Source organism: Sardina pilchardus, chromosome 17 (assembly GCF_963854185.1).
Source record: "Sardina pilchardus chromosome 17, fSarPil1.1, whole genome shotgun sequence".
Taxonomy (NCBI): domain Eukaryota; kingdom Metazoa; phylum Chordata; class Actinopteri; order Clupeiformes; family Clupeidae; genus Sardina; species Sardina pilchardus.
In genome coordinates this window covers 3,547,863-3,572,669 of record NC_085010.1, presented here as the reverse complement: position 1 = coordinate 3,572,669, position 24,807 = coordinate 3,547,863, and the positions used below count along the sequence as shown (strand labels likewise).

Here is a 24,807-nt window from a genome sequence, read left to right as displayed (position 1 = left end):
ACATATAGAGAGTACAGGCCTACTTCATAGACTCTTTATTTAGTCTGTCCATATTACTGTAGACCGTGTTACTGTAGATGATTCTGTACACTCATACACATACTGTGATTCCTTACAAAGGTTTACAACCATAGCTGTAATTCCATGGGAATATTATGCTCTGCATTGCCCTTTAAATCTGAAGCACTTAACCTCTGAGCAAGGTGGTCAAGAAAGACACTTCATCGACGACACAGACATTAAACAGACTATATGTGTGCTTTAAAAGCTGCAGGCAGTACTGTAGAGGGATAGTCCATTAAAAATGTTTGTACTCTGGTTGCCAGCACAAACAAATGCAGCCAAGCTTTAAACATGTTACATTGTGGTTATATGTATGAGTTTGTAAACATGTCATCATACCAACAGATGTAACAAACATAAGCATTCAAACAAACAGTCAGCTGGAATATTCCAAGGTCACACCCATCGCTCACTCAGCTTGAGTGGATAAAAGGCAACAGTAAACTTGAAGCTATTTACAAGGCAGCACTCCCACCCTGCAGGGATCCTACATTACTGCCTCTTTATAGTGTTACCCTTGCTAACCTTATTCTGGCAGTCCAGCAGCTATTTTGTCCAGTAATCTGTCCCATCTACTCGTGTTATGAGAAATCCCCTTCTTCATGTTTGTCAGGCATGGCCCTATATGGCTTTAACAAACGCTTAGTCTCAGTGAGCGTTGAGTCAGTGTCCGGGTGCCGGTTTGGAGGGACAGCTCTTCAGCACATGTGTGGTCTCTGTGCATGTGCCTGTGGCGCCCCCTGGGGGCTGCTGGTAGTGGTGCAGTGCGGAGCAGAGCTGCAGCACACTCTGGTCCCAGTCCTCAGGCAGCAGCAGCAGCAGGAAGCCCACGCCAATAACGCTGAGGGCGATCACACGCACACTGTTGAACTGCACCTCACTGGAACAGCGATCTATCACTGAGATGCCATGAAATGCTCCGTTAGACACAACAGAGAGGAGGTTAATACTTAATGATGTAGAAGTGGACGTGTTGTATAAAATGGTCTATTCATCTGTAGTTAGCTATTATCAAAGTCATTCATCCACTGGTTTATTACATACAATAAGAAAATTACATGAAAATGAAAAGTTACTCCATCAATAGTCACTACCATTTTGACAAAATGACTGCTGGGTAATTTTGTATTTTCACCAATCTACTCAGTTTCAACTCACAAAAACACTCATCGTACTGAAGTGAACTCACCAGCATTGACTGGTACACTGAGCACAACCCCCAGAGAGATCAGAGTTGGAAGTGTTACCAACACACCAAAGTTCATCAGGAAGTTGAAGACTTCAAAAACAAGACGAAAGGAAGAAAGAGATGATTAGGTTTGGATACCGCTCAATTTTCCTCCCTGTATAAACTAATGGTCCTGATTAAAGTCCTGTGCACCAGGAGGGAAAAGTCACTACCTTGGAAATGGATAAAAGAAATCATTTCCTGTAATCCTATGGTAATGAATCAGAATGTGCCAACCATTACAAAGACATTTGGCAGAAGTCTGCATCCCGACAGATACTCATCAAAAGCTGGTTCTCTTTCGAACATTCGTTCGGTATCTCACTATGGGAAGCGCCTTCAGGCGTGACCAACCACGGAAGCACCTATTGCACCACGTCTGTCTAAAGACAGACCAATTGCAGCCTAGGGGAGGAGCCCATACGTCACCCCTTTATATTCGGCTGCGCAACCCTCTGTGCTCATTCTCGCTTTCTTCCCCGTGAAGACCACTACCTTCCTCAGCTTGGCATCCTGCTTAACTGTCCACCGATAGACCGTCAAGGCTCTGTCCCCGGGCGTAGGTTTGCTTATTGGCTGAGCGCTTTCATTAGCACTTTTCTTCTTGCTAACGCGTTAAGGCGAGCAAAAGACAACAAATACCTAAATAAAATAAATCATTGCTCGATATGGCCACATCCACCAGTGGACTGGCCGACCAGGCGAAGGACGCTTCATCGCGTCCTTGTCTCGCTGCCTGTGGAGCCATGATTTCGGGGAAAGACCCGCATGCTATGTGCATCGTGTGCATGGGCATTAAACATGCCCAGGCATCATTGGCGGATCCGGACAGCTGCGACCATTGCCGCGGCATGTCGGCCAAAATTTTGGAACGTCGCCTCCGCGTTGCAGCGACCTCAAGAGGCGACCCCCCTCTTAATGCCCACTCCCAGGCAGGAGAAAACGTCGTTAAGACGGTCCTACCGCCTTCAATTCGAGACTGGGGCGAGTTTATGGACTTGGAATCTTCCAGCGCGCAGCCAGCGCTGGCGTTGGAAGAGGACCTGCTGGGTGATTGCGGCGCGGCTGCGGCCGACATTGAGGAAGAGGAGGATGAGGACATGATTTCCAACATCCTCCGTGATGACCAAGAGGACGATGAGGAGGGAACTTTCCTCCGCACAGAACCGTCCCGTCCGCCTAGCTCTCAGGGCGGCGAACCCCAGGCTTCGACTGATTTCGCCTTCGTAGAAGTCTGTAAACGGGCCGCGGCTAAGCTAGGAGTGGAATGGCCAGTTTCCCCTGGAGCTCCTGGAGCTGAGAGGGACCTGTACGACGGCAAGAGGCTCCCCTCGCGCCTCCCCCCTGCCAAACACCTGCTGCCAGCTTTGCCCGCGTGCATGAAGGAAATGGCACGCTACTGGGATAAACCTTTTTCCCACCGCGTACCCGTCAAGGGTTTTGCCATGTTGGATGTTAGTGGCATGGAAGAGCTAGGGCTCTCCAGCCCGCCCGTGATCGAGCCCTCTGTGGCGCGCCACCTAAATCCGAAAGCTACGCTTACAACATCTGGGCTCACGCTTCCTGGTAAAATGGAGCGCTTCACCTCCTCCATGTACCAGAAGATTTATAAGTCCTGTGGCTTGGCCGTGAGGGCTCTGAACACTACCTCCCTCCTCACTGCCTATCAAGCAGAGCTGTTGGAGGAGATGGGTAGACAGCTAGACGCCGGCGCAGCGAACCCGGCGATCTGGGAAGAGATTTGCATTATAGCAGATCAGTCGCTCAGCGCCTCACGAGGCGCAGTCCAGAGCTGCGGGCGCGCGATGGGCCTCGCGGTCGCAGGCGAGCGTTCCCTGTGGCTAAACCTGTCTAGCCTAAGCGACAGAGAGAAGGTCTCCTATCTCGACGCACCCGTCGACACGAAGGAACTCTTCGGGCCGACTATTGAGAACATGCGGAAGAGATGCGACACACAGAAGAAAGAGGGCGAAGCTTTCGATGTGTGCCTGCCCAGGAAACCAGCGACGCGACCTCCGTTCGCAGCTGCTCAACAGAGAGCCCCGGCCCAGTCACAGGGCTATCAGGGCTATCAGTACCGACCGGCTTTTCGTACACCGAGACCCCAGCAGGCGGAACCCCGCAGGCAGGCGGAAAACCCGCCTCCTGGACAGCAGCCGAGAGCCTCTAACTACCGGCAGGGAAATAGACCTTCGTTTGCAGCCACCGCTGCAAAACACCGCGCCTCTTACCCTCCGGGCAACAAAAAGAGGCGAGAGAATTAGGACATGTGTTTCCTATCGGGGGAGGCAGTCAGCACCACGGGCTACCTGAAATGCTCTCCCCCCGGGCATTCACCTTGCCACCCTCCCTCTCCGAAGAGAACGAGACGGCAGGTGACGTTCGTCCCCTCTGTTCACCGTGGCACGGGCATTGTTTCCCCCCCAGCCCACGGTTCACAAACATGGTGTCCCCACACACACTCACAAATAAAGTTCACGCTGACGCATCCAGGCATACTGCCAAGGGCGCAGCTTTATTCAGCAGAGAAAATAAAAATAAAAATAAAAAATATATCTGCTCGAATTGGGGACAGTCATTCTCCCCTCAGTCCACAGGAGTGTACTCGAGCGCCGTCAATAACGAACATGTCAGCATCACTCACTGCGAGAGCAGCGAGCTGGCAAGCGTGCGGTGTAAACCCGTGGGTTTTCTCGACAATACAAAGGGGCCTGAGGCTGTCTTTCGCTATGAGACCCCCCAAGTTCAACGGGGTAATAGCGTCAGCTGCAACTGGAGAAGCCGCTCACGTTCTGGAGTCAGAAATAAACTCCTTATTGAGCAAAGGGGCGATCAGAACGGTTCCGCTACAAGAGAGTCAGGAAGGGTTTTTCTCCCGATACTTTCTTGTACCAAAGAAGGGTGGGGGACTACGTCCTATTCTAGACTTAAGAGTTCTGAACAAACACTTCAGAAAATTCACGTTCAGAATGCTCACGTACAACACTCTGTTTCGTTCAATACGTCCAGGGGACTGGTTCACTACATGCGATCTTCGCGACGCATATCTGCATATTGGCGTGTTCAACCCACACAGAAAATACCTGAGATTCGCTTTTCAGGGAAGGGTTTACGAATTCCGTTCAGTCCCCTACGGGCTAAGTCTAGCCCCCAGGACTTTTACCAAAGTTATAGAGGCAGCACTGACTCCCCTCAGACAGTCGGGAATCAGAATATCTGCTTTTCTGGACGATTACCTCCTGTGCGCTGCGACGCGCGATCAGGCGGAACGTCATACTGCAACACTCATAGCCCATCTATCGAGCTTGGGTTTCAACATCAATTACACAAAGAGTCATCTGACTCCCTCTCAGACAATAGAATATCTGGGCATCCAGATCAATTCTGTTTCATTCCGTGCAACGCTGTCCGAAGAGCGAATCAAAGCGTTTCACCAATGCCTCTGCCTGTTTCGCAGGAACAAGACGGTTTCCTTCAGGACATGCCTCCGTTTACTGGGGCTGATGGCCTCGTCAACGTCAGTGATCCCGTTCGCACTACTGAGAATGAGGGACTTTCAGAGGTGGGTGGCCTCCCTGCGATTATGCCCCCGGAGACACCTCAGACGCATAGTGAAAATATCACCGGTGTGCCTCACAGCACTCAACTGGTGGAAAAACCCACAAACACTCCGTTCAGGCTCTCCCCTGGGAGTTGTGTACGAGAGAAAGGTAATCACGACGGATGCGTCCCTCACGGGATGGGGGGCAGTCCACGAGGGCAGATCTGCCAACGGGACATGGCCAGTATGGCTTCGAGAGAAACACATAAATTTTCTCGAACTTCTGGCAGTGTTCCTAGCGCTGGAACATTTTCTCCCACGCATACACGGTTGTCACGTCCTAATCAGAACAGACAATACAACTGTAGTGGCTTATATCAATCGCCAGGGAGGGACACGCTCCCTTCAACTTCACAGCCTGGCGCGCAGACTGATTCTTTGGGGCAGCACCCGGATCAGCTCGCTAAGAGCGACGCACGTTCCAGGAATCATGAACACCGGGGCGGACCTTCTCTCCAGGGGGAACCCCCTCTACGGAGAATGGAAACTACACCCGCAAGTTGTCAGTCAGATCTGGGAGAAATACGGCAAAGCTGCCGTAGATCTCTTCGCCTCGCACGAAAACGCTCAATGCCCACTGTTCTTTTCTCTCAAAGACGCAGATGCACCGCTGGGTGTGGATGCGCTGACACAGCCATGGCCGAATGCGCTTCTTTACGCATTCCCACCACTCAGCCTAATATCTCCAACACTCGCCAGAGTAAGAGAGCACGGGCTATCTCTGCTGTTAGTAGCCCCGAATTGGCCCGGGAGGCTGTGGTTAGCGGAGATCAGCCAGATGTTAGCCGGGACACCCTGGCCTCTCCCTCTCCGCAGAGACTTACTGTCTCAGGCGCGAGGGCAAATCCTACATCCCAGGCCAGACCGTCTAGCACTCTGGGTCTGGCCCGTCAGCGGTTAAACCTGAATGCTGCAGGTCTCCCTCCCGAGGTCATTGCCACTATTCAGAGTGCCAGAGCCCCATCAACGCGCACACTTTACGACTGTAAATGGCGTGTATTTGAGAAATGGTGTGAGAACAGAGAAGTCATCTCTTTCCAGTGCTCAGTTACCGATGTATTGTGTTTTCTGCAAGATCTGCTAGACAAGGGCAAAGCCTTCTCCACTATTAAAGTTTACTTGGCAGCTATATCTGCTTGTCATGTCGGGTTTGGCACACTCTCGGTAGGTTGCCACCCATTGATTAAGCAATTCATGAAAGGCGTGCGCCGGTTACGCCCGCCACCCAGACCTACTATGCCTTCTTGGGACCTGCCCATGGTCCTGAAAGCTCTCTCGAAAGCCCCTTTCGAACCTTTGGAGAGCATTGAGATGAAACATCTCACGCTGAAGACGACTTTGCTTCTGGCTTTGGTCTCAGCAAAGAGAGTGAGCGAACTACAGGCACTTTCGATTCACCCGACGTGCATGAAGTTTAACGAAAGTCTGACAGCGGTAACGTTGAAACCGAACCCCGCTTTCATTCCGAAAGTTATCATGTCGTCATATGTCGGCAAGGCCATAGAGCTACGGGCCTTTCACCCTCCTCCTTTCTCCTCATCAGAGGAGCGGAGGCTGCATTGCTTGTGCCCTGTCCGTGCGCTAAAGACGTACGTAGACAGGACGAGGGGTATGAGGAAAAGTGACCAGCTTTTCGTGTCGTGGGCTCCTCCTCACACAGGAAAGCCCATCTCAACGCAACGTTTTTCACACTGGCTGGTTAACGCTATCAGGTCGGCGTATGCAGCCAGCGGAGTTCAGCCCCCCGAGCGCCTCAGAGCGCATTCTACTCGGGGAATGGGCACTTCTTGGGCATTTTTCCGAGGGATTTCTGTTCAAGACGTATGTGCAGCGGGCTGTTGGACAACCCCCGACACGTTTATTCGTTATTATAGACTGGATGTGACAGCACCGTCCTTGGCGCATACAGTGCTTGGTGTGGGAACTTCGGACGAGTAAAATGAACCCTCTAAGTTCGTCATATTGAACTTTTTGCTTCGGAAGGCATGCAATACGGGAGTTGGCTATATCCTCCCATAGTGAGATACCGAACGAATGTTCGAAAGAGAACGGAAGGTTACTTAACGTAACTGTGGTTCTCTGAGAATATGAGTGAGGTATCTCACCAATACGCCCGTTTTGCATCTGTGCACGGGAGAAAGCATGCCTGAGAATGAGCACAGAGGGTTGCGCAGCCGAATATAAAGGGGTGACGTATGGGCTCCTCCCCTAGGCTGCAATTGGTCTGTCTTTAGACAGACGTGGTGCAATAGGTGCTTCCGTGGTTGGTCACGCCTGAAGGCGCTTCCCATAGTGAGATACCTCACTCATATTCTCAGAGAACCACAGTTACGTTAAGTAACCTTCCGTTTTGCACTCTTGTATAGTTCCATAAAACACAGTTAATCAGTTTAAGACTGATTTGTAAAATTACACTATTGTTCCATATTGTCAGTAGTTGGGTTGTGAAGTCACCCACTGAGTAATACACATTCACATTGAAGGTATCTACATAAGGGTGACATGATACGTTCATGACAGTGTCATTATATCATCTTATGTAGACAACTTCAAGTAGAGTGTAACTCATTATTCTGTGAACTCAACCTAGCTTTATTACAATATATTTAATGATTTTTCATGATGTGAAATATCTACAATTTTAGATGTGACTCCACCTTTAAGAAACAACATTCTGCCTGTGTCCACTGCAGTGTATCTGTTAAAGCTGTGTGTGTGTGTGTGTGTGTGTGTGTGTGCGTGCGTGCGTGCGTGCGTGTGTGTGTCTGTGTGTGTGTGTGTCTGTGTGTGTGTGTGTGTGTGTGTGTGTGTGTGTGTGTGTCTCGCAGACCCCTCACCTAGTAGCAGGGCAGAAGCGCCACAGAGACAGGCCCAGGGCACGTCCCCCAGAGAGTCCAGTTCCTCTGCCCCGGTCAGCAGCAGCAGGAGGGGGACCACGCCAACAAACACCAGGTTGGCCCCACCCAGCACACTCAGGTACAGAGCCGCCTCTCCCAGCTTAGCACTCCCCAGGAAGAGTCTAAACAGAACCTACAAAGAGACCATGAAGAGAGAGAGAGAGAGAGAGAGAGACCATGAAGAGAGAGAGAGAGAGAGAGAGAGACAGCAAGAGAGAGATGCAGCAATGAACAGACTTACAAAATTCAAAGAGAGACAAAGGAGGGACACACAGTATGGCAGGCAATGTGAATATGAAAGCATTCTTAAGACTACAGAGATTCTATATATTGTACAGTATATGCAGTGTGTGTACAGTATGTGTGAACAAGGGGTGGTAGAGTGGAACATTGTTGAAATGACTACCACCTTCACCTTGTACAATGCAGCCATGGAGGCAGAGGCTACTACCAGTGAGATGCCAAACACAGAGTAGCTATGGAAACCATCTGCATATGTCATCATCACTATGCCAGCAATGGATAAAATGGCCGCGACAATCTGTGGATGGACAGACACAAAGAATAACAGACATTGTTCTTCAGCATGGATCCCAAGAAACAAGCTAAACTGTAATAACAGACAACTGCAACACCTCCTAGCTGCAACTACAACAACTTAGCCCCCCCAGAAGTGATCTCCATCACACAGATATGAGCGTCCTCTCACCCGAACACCCATGAAGCGCTGTTGCAACACGACCCAGGACAGCAAGAAAACAAAGGCCCTGGAGCAGCAGAAGAGGGCCGAGGCGTCGGTGGGTGGAATCATCCGCAGCCCTTGCAGGTACAGGTAGCAGGTGAGAGTCCACAGCAGCCCAAAAGGAACCACACGACCCACCAGAACTCGCTTGGTCAGCCCCTCATCGCCAAGGAAACGACAGCACTCTCTACAAAGGTCGGGAGCATGCACAGAAGTCATGTTGTTTTTGTTTGTAATGTATCATTAATAACATTATAGCTATGTTAATATACAGTACTTCAGATAGAGAAATGAAACTGACACACAGACACAGGCACAGACATCCACGCGCGCACACACACACACACACACACACACATGCACACGCATACACACATACGCATACACACACACGCACACACACACACACACACACACGCACACACACGCACACACACACACACACACATTTCATGTGAGCACACCTCAAACTCTTATAAAGTGCTGATGTGCCTGTGAAAACTCCTGAGCAAAAGGACAGGGTCAGAGAGGGCAAGGGCAGCCTCTCCCTCTCTCCCCCATTAAACCCCCAGAAGGGCACTATTATCTATGCAAGTCAATACCAGGCTTTCACACTCACTGACACAGAGTCCAAAAGCTTCCAACTTGCACTGAGGCCATATCATGAATCCAAATAAGGTTTTAGTACAATTAAATTAATTGTTTGAGAATCAACTTCATTTTGTTTTATTATTTTTTATGACAATAATGGAATGATGGTTAATGTTGTTTAAGATTTAGATATTGAATAGATGATGAGAGCTGGTAGCTAATCAGGTGGATAGAAATGTCCCAAGCAGTCTGTGAGAGAGAAATGAAATGTGCACTCCCTCTAATTCCTGCCGTCTGTGCTCCTGAAGCAGGGATGTTAATTAGCTGTTAATGACTCGGTTTGTTTGGTTAGTTTCCCATTTACAAAACCAGGGCTGTGCAGGAACACAATTCAGTTTATTGACTGTTTACTCAGGATGGGCACATAGAGGAATGCAAGGAGAAGGTTTCATAAAGAACTGTACTTTTTAACTCCATGTGCCAGAATCGAGCTTTCAGGTGCCGCATAGTCGATGTTGTAACTTCTGCATCATTAAAGGTGTGATCCGTTGCTTCAGTATCACAGAAGAAGAAAGGGGTATTGTATTGGTTGTTCAGCTCAAATATCAACCACTAAGTCACTATTATGCTCTGTTAAGAAGAGCCTCCACTCGAATCTGATCTCAGATAGTTATCAGGAAGATTTTTGACAAAGCAGCGTGTATCAAAAACTATCCCACTGCCCAAGCACAAAAGTGATGTTTGGTCTAGAATGGAAGACTCTGTACCTGAACCTCTGCCGAGGACCCTGCCTCTCGGCGCTGCAGCACAAGTAGCCCAGGTAGTAGAGGGGGAAGAGCAGGCAGTTCCAGGAGGTGGAGAACCAGGTGATGGTCAGGGGGGCATTCAAACGCCGGAGGGTCACCTTGGCGAGTTGGGTGGAGCCGCACCATGACCAGCACACGCACATTGTCACGGCAACGCCCCACAGAGCCTGTTGCAGGTGCACCATGACGATTTGCGTATAGCAACGCAGCCTCCTGCTCCTGCTAGCCTTCGACACGTCGGCCTGGGACCCACTGCTGGTCATGGAAAACTCATCAGGCTTGGACAGGGGGGCTTTGTCGTTGGAGGCTTCCTCACCTGCAGAGGGGGGAGAGATCTTCACATTTTCATTTTTATGGAGTCAACATTCTGGAGTATGTAGATGGGAATACCATTCTTAAGTGCACAGAACACAACAGCCTCAGATAAACAGAGTGCATGGTATCCCTATCTAAGAGCTGATCTGATGCTGTATAAGATGTTCTGACAACTGCTGCTTAACCTCAGGACTGCTGCACTATTATGTGCGCTTGAGGTCACATTAGGTCCTGCCATCAGAGAAGAGGGAAGAGAGAGAGAGAGAGAGAGAGAGAGAGAGAGAGAGAGAGAGAGAGAGATGAAACCTGATATAGAAGGATGTGTGGTGACTGTTAAGCTCAAGACTGTCTCCTTGTTTATGTATTATCTGTAAATCAATAGAATGGTTGACTGACTTAACTGACTGCCAACAAATGATATAATTAAGAAATTAGCAGATTACATGGGCCAAAACATTTTATACAAACACACAAGCAATTTGTTTCAAGCAATTGCTTGAATAAGACAAGTATCCATGATCTTGAGGGAAGAAATTGATATAAGTGTGTCACATTAAACTTAAATGAGAGAGAAAGTGTGTGTGTGTGTGTGTGTGTGTGTATGTGTGTGTGTGTGTGTGTGTGTGTGTGAGAGAGAGAGAGAGAGAGAGAGAGAGAGAGCGAGAGAGAGAGAGAGAGAGATCTGAGCTCTGGATGACAAGGAGGCAGACAGACTGTCCCCATGCGCAAGCCAAACGATGTTTGTTATCCCAAGAACGCCAGAAGTAGGCAGTGAGTGATGTCAGGCTGAGCCCAGCATAGCTGAACCTGCCCCTGAAGTTTATCAAGCGAGAAGGGAAGTCGCTACAGAAAGCCGCCCTCAACACAGCTACTGACACTGAGCCTGCCAATGCTGAGTGCTGCACAAATATTAACACTTGATCGGATAAGAAAAACCAACACTTCTTATAGATAAGTACAGTAAACAAAACAAATACTGCCATGAAGTAATCACAGAAATAGTATCCCACAGATATACTTCACTTAAAACACTCCTTCCTGGTGTTATATTAAAATTCAGTCTATTCATGAAGAAAATGGCAAAAGGGTGTGACTAGATTATCTCTCTGCATGAGCGTGCACACAAATGAGCAAGTAGTGAGAGAGGGGATCAAGCCAGACCCGTACCCTTGACTCTGCAGAAATATTTTTGGCACACTTTCTTTCCAAATTTAATGAGTGCTACCTCAGACACTCTCAGCGACTGCAAGCAGCATCAACTAACGACAATCCCCCAAAAACCTTGAGCTCAGACTAATGTGTGGCTATGGCTGAAAACATCACAGACGACGAAGCAAAGCTGCCAATCATATTTGAGTGAAACCTACTGAATATTCATTTCTACAGTTATTGAACTAATGAACAGTCTCTTTACTACTCTTTAACTAACGGTTTGTCCTTCCTGAGGTAATGGGTGAAATGTTGGGACACGGGGCTAACTGTGCGCCCGCACGCGAAGCAAAAATTGATGCTGTGGGTGAAGTGGCAGGCGTAGATCGATTCGCGAGCAGGTGGATGTGCGCGGCAATCTTGGCCGTGGCATCCATCATCATCAGAGTCGACTGGGGTACACCGACGCGTTAGGTAATACATTGCTGGCAAAACAATAACAGGTTTCTGTGCAGTTGCCACAAAACTAAGTATTGACGTTTAATATTAAGACACCCAGGCAAGGGACCAACCAGGGAAAAGAAATGCATACTCTTCTAGATTTATCCATTTGTCTTCTATCCGCGATAGGATCTGTTATTTTGATCGGTGAGTAGGCTAGCCTACAACTCTTACCACTGCAGCCATAGTAGCCAGCAATTCTAAGTATTCGCTCTTCGATTGACGTATTGTTCATTGGCTCCACGGAACGGGAGGACTTCAACTCTTCTTTAGTATCGTCGTCGACAACGAGGGACTTCAGTTGCTGTAGTTGTGGGCTAATATCGGACAGGCGTCTTGGGCTCAAGTCCGGAGCAGTTCGCATACCTCTGCAAAACAAGGAATGATATGAGTGGCACCGCATATTGATCAGCCTAGAGCAGAACAAATCAATCAGATGCAAAGTCAGACGCAAGTGGCAAATTAACGTTATGCTTTCTTCATGTTTGTTCTCAAGCTGCAGTGTCTTGGGAATGAGACAGAAAGTTGGAAATAATCACAGTGTAGGTCCTGTCACTGTATGCTTGGATTGGAATTTGGCATTGTGATGTTTATGGTGCCCTGTATGTTATGTATTTAGCTATTTCTACTTTCTAGCATCCTTTTTCCCATATATATATATATATATATATATATATATATTGACTAATATATATCAATATATATATGTCTATGCCTTTTTCCTAGCTGAGTCATGATCAAGATCACCTTACCAAATTTTACTAAATAAGTTGCATGCAAATTCATTGTGTGATGATATTAGATAAGACATGAACCAATGAACACAAGACTGGTCTTATTAGTGACAGTGTTTTCCACAGGAAGTAAAAAAATAAACTTCAATCAGACAGAATTATTTAAGAGTTGCTCCACTTAAATATCTAATATTGAACACATAAAATATGAGAGAGAAACGTTGATTGCTAATGTTAACTGTCTACTTTTCAGTTGCTGTGAACTCAGGCCTATCTACCAGGGACTGACATCACACTGGGACGGAGGCTCCATGTGTAGACAGACAAGACAGAGAGCCCAGTCAGTCAGCAGATGGATGGAGACCGAGGGCCAGTAGGAGTTTGCTGCAATAGAAAACACTCAGACAGGTGGGCCACAGGATGCAGCAGTGAAGGAGGGTGGGACAGGTGGGTAGATGCTGCAGTAAAGACCCAGGCCAAAAACCTCTGCCTGCCACCTGGCTGTGTCAGCACACACACAGAGATGGGGAGGATGGTGGTGGGGCTGTGGCCAGTAGTTCAAAACAGAAGACAGAACCAGATGGCGGACTTGTTTCCAAGAAGTTTATAGCACAGTAACCAACCTTACTACAAGAGACTGTTAAATGTGATATCATTCTCTTCACCATTTCAGCAGTATTCAATACAACACCCTTAGCCATTTCTAAGGTGTTAAAAGTCAAATGGGGACATTCTCAATGAGATGTGACTTTTTATATATTTTTAATACATTTTCCCACATGAGGATGACTGATCATTCTAAAATGTCCCTCATGTGACGAGTAATATTTCAAATTAGACAACATTGTTGTTTTTGAGTGCAATTCCTGACACAGAACTGTGTTGTGCCAAACAAATCTAAGTCATTATGAAACTACACAGAACCAAGAAGCAACCTGATTAAACCTGTTTAAAGAATTACAGATCCTCCGTTTAATCCGTTTTCTGCCAGCGTAAACAGAGCTACAAGCAAACAGATTTTCACAGTATTTTAAGGAGCATAGTTTTACTAGTTGAAATCCCAACTCTGCTTGTTAGACATTGAAACTTACATTAAGCTGTTGTTGCGGGTCTTTGTGCTAGCCAGGTGAGAGTGCTGACACAGGTAGCGAGCGGAACGAGCCCCTACCTCTTGGTGCGGTTGCTGTGCGGGGAGCAGGGGGCCTCTGCTGTCTGCTCGGCTCGCTGCATTGCGCCGGTGCATCATGTGTGGGGCTCCCGTCCTTGCAGTGTGGCAGCAGCGCTGTCCAGCGCCAGCTCCTGAAAGATGACTAGGAGGAGGAGGAGGGGTGCGACGCTGGAGAAGGATCGTGTGTGTGTGTGTGTGTGTGTGTTTGTGTGTCTGAGTATGCACCCGAGTGGGGAGGGGCTTGGGGCTCGGGCACGGATCGATTGGGAAGAACCTCCGCCACGTAGAATGCCCGGCTCCCCTGCTGTGAAGAGACCTGTGCTTAGTCAGGCAAAAATTCCTGACAGAGCTTATCAATAAGCCAGCCGACACTCTGCACCGGAGACTGCTGTGGGGAGGGAGGCGGCACGGTTCTCTCCGACTCCCACTGACACAGAGACCCCCGCACAGATCCCCGGGAGCCCCAGCGGATGGGAGGCAGACCTGCAGAGATCGTCTGGGGCCCTGGAGACCGAGCCAGCCCAGCCCGGAGCGTGGGTAGCCAGGAAGAGGGAGATTAATGATCAGAGTGTCTGATGCCGTTTAGATGAACTCACGGATGATGGGTGTATCAAGGACATAGCAAAGTCACAATTAAAGTGGCAGAGCTGTGAGAACAAAGTAAACAACAAATCCTTGGGCCTTAGTCAGCTTCTACGAAAGGTTAATGAGAGGCGTGGAATTGAATCTCGGAGTTATAGCTGAACAGCTACGTCCAATTGAACTGTATATTGTTAGTAAATCGCCATGACTGAAATCTTTCATCCAAATATTCATCTGTGATTTAAGTCTGTGACTCTTCAAGACCAATCACTTATTTTTTGGGATGCAAATAGCTGCCTGATATGTTGTATACTTTCATGAGGATGATATCAACAGAAGTGATGGCTTTGTGTTCTATAGCCTAGGTGAAGGTGCTTTCAGTTCCATTTATGTGACAGTGTACAAGCTATTCCCAGTATAAAACATAGAGTTGTTCCAATTGGAGAATGTGCTTTCATGTGGATTTTACCTACAATTTATCAATATTACACTTTGTTTTCCAATTTGTATGACATTGCACATTCCATTTCACAAAAAGACAAGGTTTTATCTTCATTTCATTTTAAATTACATTACATTACAGCATGACAGTCCAAAAGTAAGTCCACATTGCATCTGAAATATAAACCACTGTGAAATCCAGAAGTGGGACTGCTGGCATGGCAAGTATGCAACTTTACATCATGCAAAGAGGTGAGATATTTATCTGTAGGAGGAGGTATTACAAGGACGTAAATAGATCATAGTATTATATTTATTTATTTGTTAAGTTAATTATTACTATTATTATTATTATTAACTTTATTTGGTATAGAGGGACAGTGTACATTAATTGACATGTTCTAAAAGAAAATGTAAATGCACCGAATTTTAGCCAAAAGGCTAGTTTCCGTTGGTAGTCCCCCTGCCAGAAGGAGCATGGCAAAATTACCTATTAATTAAAAGAATAGATTACAACAAAACACAATTACAATATATATAACAGATGTGTTACACATCTGTCTACAACCCACCCAAACCCAACACACACACACATCCACAAAAAATACACACACACACACACACACACACACCAGAAATATGCACACACTCTCCCTCTCTGCCCCCCCTCCCACACTCTCTCTCACTCACTCACTCACTCACTCACACACACACACACACACACACACACACACACACACACACACACACACACACACACACACACACACACACACACACACACACACACACACACACACACACACACTCCAATACTCCTACTCTTCTAATCACATACACTAATGCTATAAATGTATAGTAACGCTGGTTACAGAAGATCTAATTGCAGTAGGCTGCAGAGTGGTGGTGGAGCTGACCTGTGTCGGGTTTTATATACAAGACAACAATTTTTAAACAAAACAAGATTGTTCCAACTTAGAAGCCTATATTTATTAAGTATTGGACAGTAATGAAACTGTTTGTTTTTTTTAAAATCTAAAATCTTGATAGCTTGTTTATAAAGATATTATTGGCTTTAATGTCATGAAGTTTGCTGTGGCCCATGTTGGTAGTTACAGTATGTGATTTATGATTTATGAGATAAACTTGGTTAAAACAAAATACACTGTAACTTCTTTGTGAACAAGTGAACTCATGTAGGTATATGATTTTACATAACCCAGACCACAAACACATTATACATAACATATTCCGTTTATTATTATAGTGCATGAAAATGCACTATATTGTTCTTCCTAGGTTTCTTATTATTCCAACTTCTTCTAACGCTCGCAATTCAGCTTGAACCGTTTAACGTAGAAACTTGATTCAAACTTTGCTATGTAGGTCTTACTAAGGAGACCTGTGCAATATATTTTTCAACTTTGTAACTTTTATACTTTTTAAACTATAAATTAAAAACTATTAACAATTTCCCCATAGACTTAACATTGCTCATTATGACATCACGGCAGCAATTAGAATGTTACGCCAGGTGGCCAGTCCAGGTGCAGCAGCTCTCTCTCTCTCTCAGGCATTAAACATACACTGGCTCTCTTGAGACTACATTTTCTGTTCCCTATATCCTCTGCGCACAACTGTATCAACATAAGTCTTCCTAATTCCATCCAACTTTCTATCCATTCATCTTCTTCAAACCATTCACTCATCCACCCATTCTAAACAATCTGCCTATCAACATCAATTAGACGATCTACATTCAACTTTTAAACAATCTACTCTGTCTCAGGCTCAGGTATCTCTACACGCTCTCTTAAGACTAGCCAGTTAAATTGATTACACCTGTATCTGTATCCACTACTCTCAGTAGAGAGCTGTGTCTCTCCATTCTACAAGAATATAAGGCACATTCCATCCAACTTTCTATCCATTCATCTTCTTCAGACCATTCACTCATCTACCCATTAAACTGTCTATCAACATCCATTAAACTCTCTGTCTATCAAAATTAATTAGACTATCTACATTCAACTTTTAAATTATTTACTCTGTCTCAGGCTTTAAGGATACACTCTGGCTCTCTTAAGACTAGCCAGTTAAATTGATTACACCTGTATCAACTGTCAGTTTCTCTGGCTTTAAGCATACAATCTCTCTGAAGACTACATATCCTGTTAACTGTTTCCTCTGTCCACAACTGTTTCAAAATAAAAGTCCTCACTGCAATAATACACTATTAAATCATTTAACCATTGAAACTACTCAAGTATTTAACTGTTCAACCATTCCAACTGTCAGTTATCATCAACTATGCCTCCAGTCAACTACATGAAACCTCCATGTACCTAGCAACCAACATAGCAACCATTAAAATTAAGCATTTATGACCGTTTCCATAGCAACCAACATGATTATACTGCAGTAACTTCTTGTTTCCTGATAGTGCCCACCATGGATACCCTAGCAACAAATGTTTCAAAATAAAAGTCCTCACTAGCAAGTTATCTAGTTAGCATGGTTAGCATTGTTAGCATAGCTAGCATTGTTAGCATAGCTAGCATTTTTAGCATAACTGCAAAAAATCATCAACTAAGTTAGCTAATCAACCTGGTTAGCATTGTTAGCAAATCTAGCATTGTTAGCATAGTTAGCATTTTTAACATTACTGCTAGAAATCATCGGTTAAGTTAGCTAATCAACCTGGTTAGCATTGTTAGCATTGCTAGCATAATTAGCATTTTTAACACAACTGCTAGAAATCATTAGCTAAGTTAGCTAATCAACATTTTAACATGAATAGAAATCATTAGTTAAGTTAGAACTGGAATGTTTCAGCTTTAAACTGTCTACCTGCACACTATCAACTCTCTTTAAACTATGCAACCACCATGTTTACCCTAGCTACACCTTAGTAGCCATATCTACATTATCTATCTATAATTTATTTTTGCATTTTCATGCACTGGTAATTCCTTGGAATTGCATTTCTAGTTTTGTCAAGTGATTTGTCACCAGCATGAGTCTAAGTGACACACTCAATTTTTCAGTTGCAGACATATAGCCTAAAACAGAACAAAACCAAATATGTTTAAATTCTCAGAAAACATAAATGAAGTACATTTTACTTACAGCCCTAGGACATGCTCATTACATGACAAATACATGATTTGTCTAAACACAAGATCATATCTGTTCATCTTCTCAGTGTTAACGATGAGATCATTGATCTGATTTGTTTTGTTCATAAAGTTAGCATTAGGGAACATAGAAACTGTAACAGTAAAACTACTAATATGTCAATTTATATATCATTTCAGACTGAGAATGTTATGTACAGAAAATAAATTAAAGTGCTACACTAAGGACACTATTATAAAGCACTTTTACTGTTCTTACACAGTTTTTAAGTAGGTCCCTAGACATGTCCCTTACAATCCATTATGGAATGTTGTTGATCTAACAGTACCATCATGCTACAACATGATTATTGCCTTTTGTTCATTGGTCACCTCATGGCATCACAGTACCGGCAAGATATATTGGTTGTGAACAGTGCCCCCACGTGGCCATTTGGGTGAACAGCAGAGCTTTAATTAGTAAAGAATAATGTTTTGTTGGTGTGTTTGGATCTGTTAATCACTTGCATTTATGTATTTGTGTTTGCACAGAGAATAACAAGAGAAGAGACTGTTTTTGGTAACAGTCCCGTTATTTTTTCAAGTAAATAATATGTGGTTAGCAATAAGTACACTTGTCCAGTGTTTGTACTGCTCTTAAGACACTGAACAGCTGACATGACAACATTTAGTTTATGGCAACACATTACTGTATGTACAACTTCATCAGGGACCAGCCCATACCTGTTACACTGTAACAAATAAGTTTACAGACTACATTAAAAACCTACTGACAACTTCCAAGCCTTTTAAGGAATACAGCATTGATTCAAATATACAGTAGTTTACGTAGCGCTGGCATGGCACAACAGTAACTTAAAAAAATACACCAGTCTAATGATTACTTATAAAAATAAAAATACTTCACCAATCACATGCACAACCTAGTAAAGACCCTGGCATACCATCAAGATAGACTATAACACTTATAGACAGTAGATTAAAAATATTTTCAAGTCTAATTTTCTCTGATGACTAGAGGTCTGATTAAACAAGGAATTGGTCTCATCTAATTACAATGCTGTCACTAGAAGTGACTGGTGAAACTTCAGCCATAGAGACGTCATCTGTGAAGGGATCGCCCTTATCTTCCTCGGTAGGGGCTGTCTGTTCGCACACTGTGGTGAAGGATAGATGGTCATGGTCCACAATAGTCAACTCGTCGTCCTTTTTCTCCTTCTTTAGGTAGAACATTTTCCTCAAGGTTTTCAGGTGCGGCAGCTCACAGAATGTCTCCAGTACTACCAGCATTGCAATCAGGCCCAGGAGCAAATAAGCTGTAAAGGAAATGACAACGGTATGTGTCAAAAGATGTATATGTGTGTTGGATTGTTAGTGTGTGTGTGTGTGTGAGAGAGAGAGAGAGAGAGAGAGAGAGAGAGAAAGAGAGAGAGAGAGAATGGGAGAGTAAGAGATTTTGTTTTAAAGTTGTATACTGCAGGGAGCAGATATAATATGCTAAGTCAGATGACATGAGTATTGTTGCCCATACAGCCACAGCACTTGTCCATCCACTGCTCTTGCAAATTCAGAATTATTTGCAGCTTGTGGTTTCTAAATCTGTCGTCTCAGTACATACTTAAAGGTACAGTCTGCTATTGTACGCTCATAAACCTTTTGTCAAATTCAGCTAATTGCAACCTACAGTCCTCTACCTGCCTGTCTCTACCTGTATGTGCTTGAAAACAAAAATGTCTGTATGACGTGCATTCCCAAAGCTCACCTGTGATGCCCACTTTGTAGAGCTGGCGGAAGCGCTGGTTGTAACCCTCCCCCGGGACATAGTCCCCCAGTCCAATGGTGCTCAGCGAGATGAAGCAGAAGTAGAAGGACTCCAGGAAGTTCCAGTCGTCCTCGAGCGCCGAGAAGATTATGGCAGGAATGAGGAAGAAGCACGAGGCTGTGATCAGGGCCAGGAGTGCGGCGTGAACTCCAGCCACCAGAGGCTTGGACAGCCCCAGCCGCCTGTGCAGGTAGTTGACGGGCCGTCGCGTGATGTACACCATGATCCTCTGGACCACGGCCGTGAGGAAGAGGAGGGTGAAGGGGATCCCGAGGACAGAGTAGATGATGCAGAAGGCTTTTCCTCCATCGGACAGTGGCACAGAGTGTCCATAGCCTGCAGAGTAGCACACAAACACGCATGCTTATCTGTTCCTGCTCACAATGCGTTATCATTTCCAAATGTTGACACAAGACAAAACTAACGGATTTGCCTATCGTCTCTGGTTTTCCACAGAATCACTACAATGCATTTTGATTGCATGTATTGAATATCTCCGAATTATACTGTGATAGCATCTTATTGATTTTGTCCTTAACAAAACATTACAGAAACTCATTGTTCATGACAGTCACGTTTGTTATTTTGGGATAACAACAACACCTTGTACACAGGAAAGTTCATCAGGGTGTATTTTACTCTAAGATACAGTAGATCTACATGGCCGAACCTTCCTTCGCCAAAATAACATATACTATTTGGGCTTCTTGCTCTTCATACTTTTGTTTATGAAAATAATGGTGGAACATTTACTTTTGAACTGCTGATAAGGGATGACATTGATGAAATGTCTGTATACGTTCATTGTCAAAGACAAGATGCTACCTGTGATTAGTGAAAATCCTTTCCTGATCTCTGCCCTACATGGTGTGGATTACATTACGTAAGGCCAAGAGGAATTATAGCAACACTGTCCACAGGTTTATAGCCTTCCAACACGCTATACTACACCACACCCTCAGAATCAGACATTGGAGAGGAGGTGCATGAGAATTTCAGTGTGCATGGACAATGGGAGGCCTATGCTTTCTGAAGCTTTATCATGTTGTTGAGTAGCAGGCTTGGTTATATGGGTACTTTTTATTCATGTTGTGTAGTTCCTGAATCATACTGTTCTTCTACATGTTTTTCCATCTTAATAACATGGGCTTCGCACATTTTAATATGTTTTACTTTCATCAAAATATGTCATCCCTCTCAAAATATGAGGATAACTTTAAGTTTAAGTTTTATTTCTGTTCAATCAGTTGCCTTATTTACCTCTGAATCATAACCACTAGGGTCTACTTTCGTTTTGTCAGAATATATCTGCAGTCTGTTGACCGACCTCTCTTTAAGATGTGTTAAGATGAGCACAGCATCGATGTAGTCTGTTGTTCTGAGAAGAAAGGCACGAACGGAAATCAACTCTTTGTTCTCACTTGTGACCTCTGGCGCTATGCAGCTTGGTGTCTCGTTTCACTTGCGCGTTAGGTGAAACCTTTAAGGTGAGACTTGGGTTGGGAGAGGCCATCTCTCAATAGGCTACTATTTTGTTTGAGTATGTACCTGTTTTTTGTTTGCCCCAATTAAACATTTTAATTTGACATAGGTCTGGTAAATATGCTACCCACTGTGTATAGGCCTACAAGCAATAGTTGATAAATACAGGTATAGGCCCTGTTTTCTCCAGCACCTCAGGATGTTATTTGGCTAAATATTTACGCATGAACTCCGTAGGATTCCCATTAAGAAATACGTGGTTTAAGTTGTCCCTAGCTTGATTACCATGTTTCAGTAATAAGTTGATCACACTAAATGCCTCAAATGTACAGAAAGACAGAGTAGGCCTACTGTACTGCATATTTGATAGCTTTCCGATTATCACCTGAACTTGAACCTGATCCATCAAAAGAGACATCCATACAATTAGAGTAAAAGGGTTAGAGGTTAGGTGGCACCGCTTACCTGTGGTGGATAGAACAGTGCTCGCAAAAAATAGCGAAGAGGTAAAATCCCAGTTCCTGCTTGTGGATGCGTTGTTCAGCACAGACACTCCGTAATTGTTTGCCTCAAGCACTCTCGTAAGAAACTCTTCTAAACGATCGTCAGATAGGCAGGCATTGTCCTGGAGAAACTGCTGTTTGAATGATAGGAGGTCCGTTTTCAGGTCGTCCTCATACGGTAATTCCACAGAAGAGAATATTAAAGCTCCGAATATCAGGTATAATACATAGCTCACTACAAGGCACACAAAACACCACGTCGCTTTATTACCTGGTATCAGCCTCATACATGAGCTCCCAGTTAGACACTGAAGCATGTCGTTTTGTTGCAACCGGTAAGCTATCAGGGTGAATGAAAATAAATATTTCTCAGTTGACAGTGTCGAACAAATAAACCCAGTAGAAAAGAGCCTGTGAAAATGAAACTTTTCAACTGCTCGGTTTCCTGCTCGTCTGCGTCCTCCTTTGAAACAATGATGAGATCAGTGACGTCGCCTGACAAGGATGGTGGCGGTGCAGTGTGAGTTATGACGGCGATAGGCACACCTAAACCTCGCTTGCAGACCACTGGCACTATTTTAAGTATAAGACTGATTCAGAAACAAACGGCAAAGTTTGAAGTCATCTTTCCGAATCCGTCCTCAATTGACGGAGATTGGATCCAGTTCAGAAAAGCCTCGATGCCCCACCCACCCACGTATACACCTGCCTTATCTGTGACGATCTCTCTGGTCAAACAGGTTTTAGAAGGTGCGTGTGAACTGGCAATACAATACAAAGAATGGGAGGGGACCACAAGTCATCAGGGAGGAGGTATGTGCACATAACTGGGACACGTCATTGCGAGGGGATATTCAAACTTTTATAAAATAGGCAATGTCATCACCAATATAAGATTTTATGTGTTAGGCTATCAGCCTGTGCTGGTATGATAGCCAGTGTCAGTTGCCAGTAAGTGGTTTCCACCTCTTTTCATAAAAAAAGAAAAAGAAAATGTAAAAGAAATGTAACTTTCTTACTCAGACAAGAAAACTGAGCAATATAGCTGATGTCAGACCTTATAGTATCTATAGTATTAGAATAGTATCTACAGTATTTGAATGACATTAGCCTGCAAATGTGTGCTGCTGTCACCTAATAGTTAATCCTCATTCAGTGAAAATGGCAATGTGTGACTATGCAGTCATGATGTGAAGAGACAGCTCTTTTTGAGATGCAAATTCTGCATGTCTTTTTTAAGGATGAAACTGTCAAACCTCTTGTTCTTGTGTTATAAACATACACCTCTCCTCAAGCACTGTCAAAGCCTGAGATGAAAACCACATCCCCTCAATAGATGAAAAGCTAACAATGACTCATCAGACTTGACTTCTCCTTTTGAATGGTGGCGAAACTCAAGAGCAGTTTGGTCAAACAAGGTCATGCCACTACACAGCCAACATTGAAGCATTTGGAAACTCACTCAGTACAGGATGTTTCTTAATCATTCAACCAAGCCAAGGTGCCCTTAGCCCCCTCACAGATGCTAATATCAGTTTCATGTGTCGTAGTATTGATATGTTAAATCTAAACTGTCGTTGGCACGGTGGCACGGTGGCACTCCAGGGCACACACAGCGCTGATTCCGTTGCATCACTGTGTGGTTTAGTGACGGCAGAGGCTCTGCAGTGGAGCGCATCCTGCGTGCGCTGCAGTGTGCTGCTGGATGTGCTGAGTCAGAGCACCCTGCCCCAAGGCTGTGGGGACCTTCACTGGCTAGCGAGAGGTGGCTCAGAATAGACTCAGGTCTGCTGCCCAGAGCTATTTTTGGCTCATCAGTGGGAAATAGAGACCCGCTGCTGATAAGCAGGGGGAAAAATCCATTGCAAAGTTTGTTTGTTTATACAGTAGTTTCTCTTGAATCATATAAATGTTAACATTTGTTTGTTGTCCTGCATATTTCGTAGTGTCATAAATGTAATAGTGACCATATTCTAAATTCATCTTCTGCAACCGAGGTTTTTCATTCTCCTCCAGTGAAATGTGAAATGTGCACTCCACTGAGTTTCAACGCCACAGGTAAGTGTTTATGGCATGTATGGTATGTGTCTCCAGGGAGGAGCTGATGTAACATCTTATTGCAGAGGTCTGCTGAGTTCAACAGAAGATCCAGGTGTGTGTGTGTGTGTGTGTGTGTGTGTGTGTGTGTGTGTGTGTGTGTGTGTGTGTGTGTGTGTGTGTGTGTGTGTGTGTGTGTGTGGATATGGAAATGTCAGGCAGATACAGTATACTTGAGTGCCCATAAGTCTGTTGTCTCAAATCAGAGAGGCAGAGCCAATCCCTTACATCCCTGTCATTTACAGTGTGATGGGCAGAACTGTTGAGAAATGACAAATTATGACAGTATGGCAACGCATAGAAAATATGCTCTACAAAATAGAGGTGCTGATTAGTCTGGCTATCACCATGCTAAGATCAATCTTATAAGATTGCACATTAGTCTGGGGAGTCTGCACTTTATTACAGTGCATGAAAATGCACTGTACTGTTCTTCCTAGGCTTCTTATTCCTCTTCTTCTTCTAACGCTCGCAATTCAGCTTCAACCGTTTAACATAGAAACTTCATTCAAACGTTGTTGCCTAGGTCTTGCTTATGCCATGTGTGCTTTGTATTTTTCAACTTTGTAACTTTAATACTTTTTAAACTATGAATTAAAAAACGATTTCCCCATAGATTTAACATTGAGCTATTTCCCCATAGACTTAACATTGCTCATTATGACATCACGGCAGCAATTAGAATCTTACGCCAGGTGGCTGGCCACCTGGGCACCAACTGTCAGTTTCTCTGGCTTTAAGCATACAGTCTCTCAGAAGACTACATATCCTGTTAACTGTTTCCTCTGTCCACAACTGTTTCAAAATAAAAGTCCTCACTGCAATAATACACTATTAAATCATTTAACCATTGAAACTACTCAACTATTGAACTGTTCAACCATTCCAACTGTCAGTTATTATCCACTATGCCTCCAGTCAACTACATGAAACCTCCATGTACCTAGC

General features: G+C 44.7%; 2 protein-coding genes across 2 annotated transcripts; both read right to left on the bottom strand.

Moving 5' to 3' along the window:
* Positions 1-20: 20 nt before the first annotated feature.
* Positions 21-13,857, bottom strand: slc35f3a (solute carrier family 35 member F3a). Its single transcript, XM_062518800.1, has 8 exons — positions 13,796-13,857; positions 12,071-12,261; positions 9,890-10,244; positions 8,499-8,718; positions 8,205-8,330; positions 7,730-7,922; positions 1,253-1,342; positions 21-962 (listed from the first exon to the last, which is right to left on the bottom strand). The coding sequence occupies exons 1-8, from the start codon at positions 13,855-13,857 to the stop codon at positions 727-729; spliced, it is 1,473 nt and encodes a 490-aa protein (XP_062374784.1). The 3' UTR covers positions 21-726.
* Positions 13,858-18,608: 4,751 nt separating this feature from the next.
* On the bottom strand, positions 18,609-22,401 carry LOC134062571 (potassium channel subfamily K member 1-like). The gene is made up of 3 exons (XM_062518626.1): positions 21,725-22,401; positions 19,718-20,113; positions 18,609-19,271 (listed from the first exon to the last, which is right to left on the bottom strand). The coding sequence occupies exons 1-3, from the start codon at positions 22,077-22,079 to the stop codon at positions 19,000-19,002; spliced, it is 1,023 nt and encodes a 340-aa protein (XP_062374610.1). The 5' UTR covers positions 22,080-22,401; the 3' UTR covers positions 18,609-18,999.
* Positions 22,402-24,807: the final 2,406 nt, after the last annotated feature.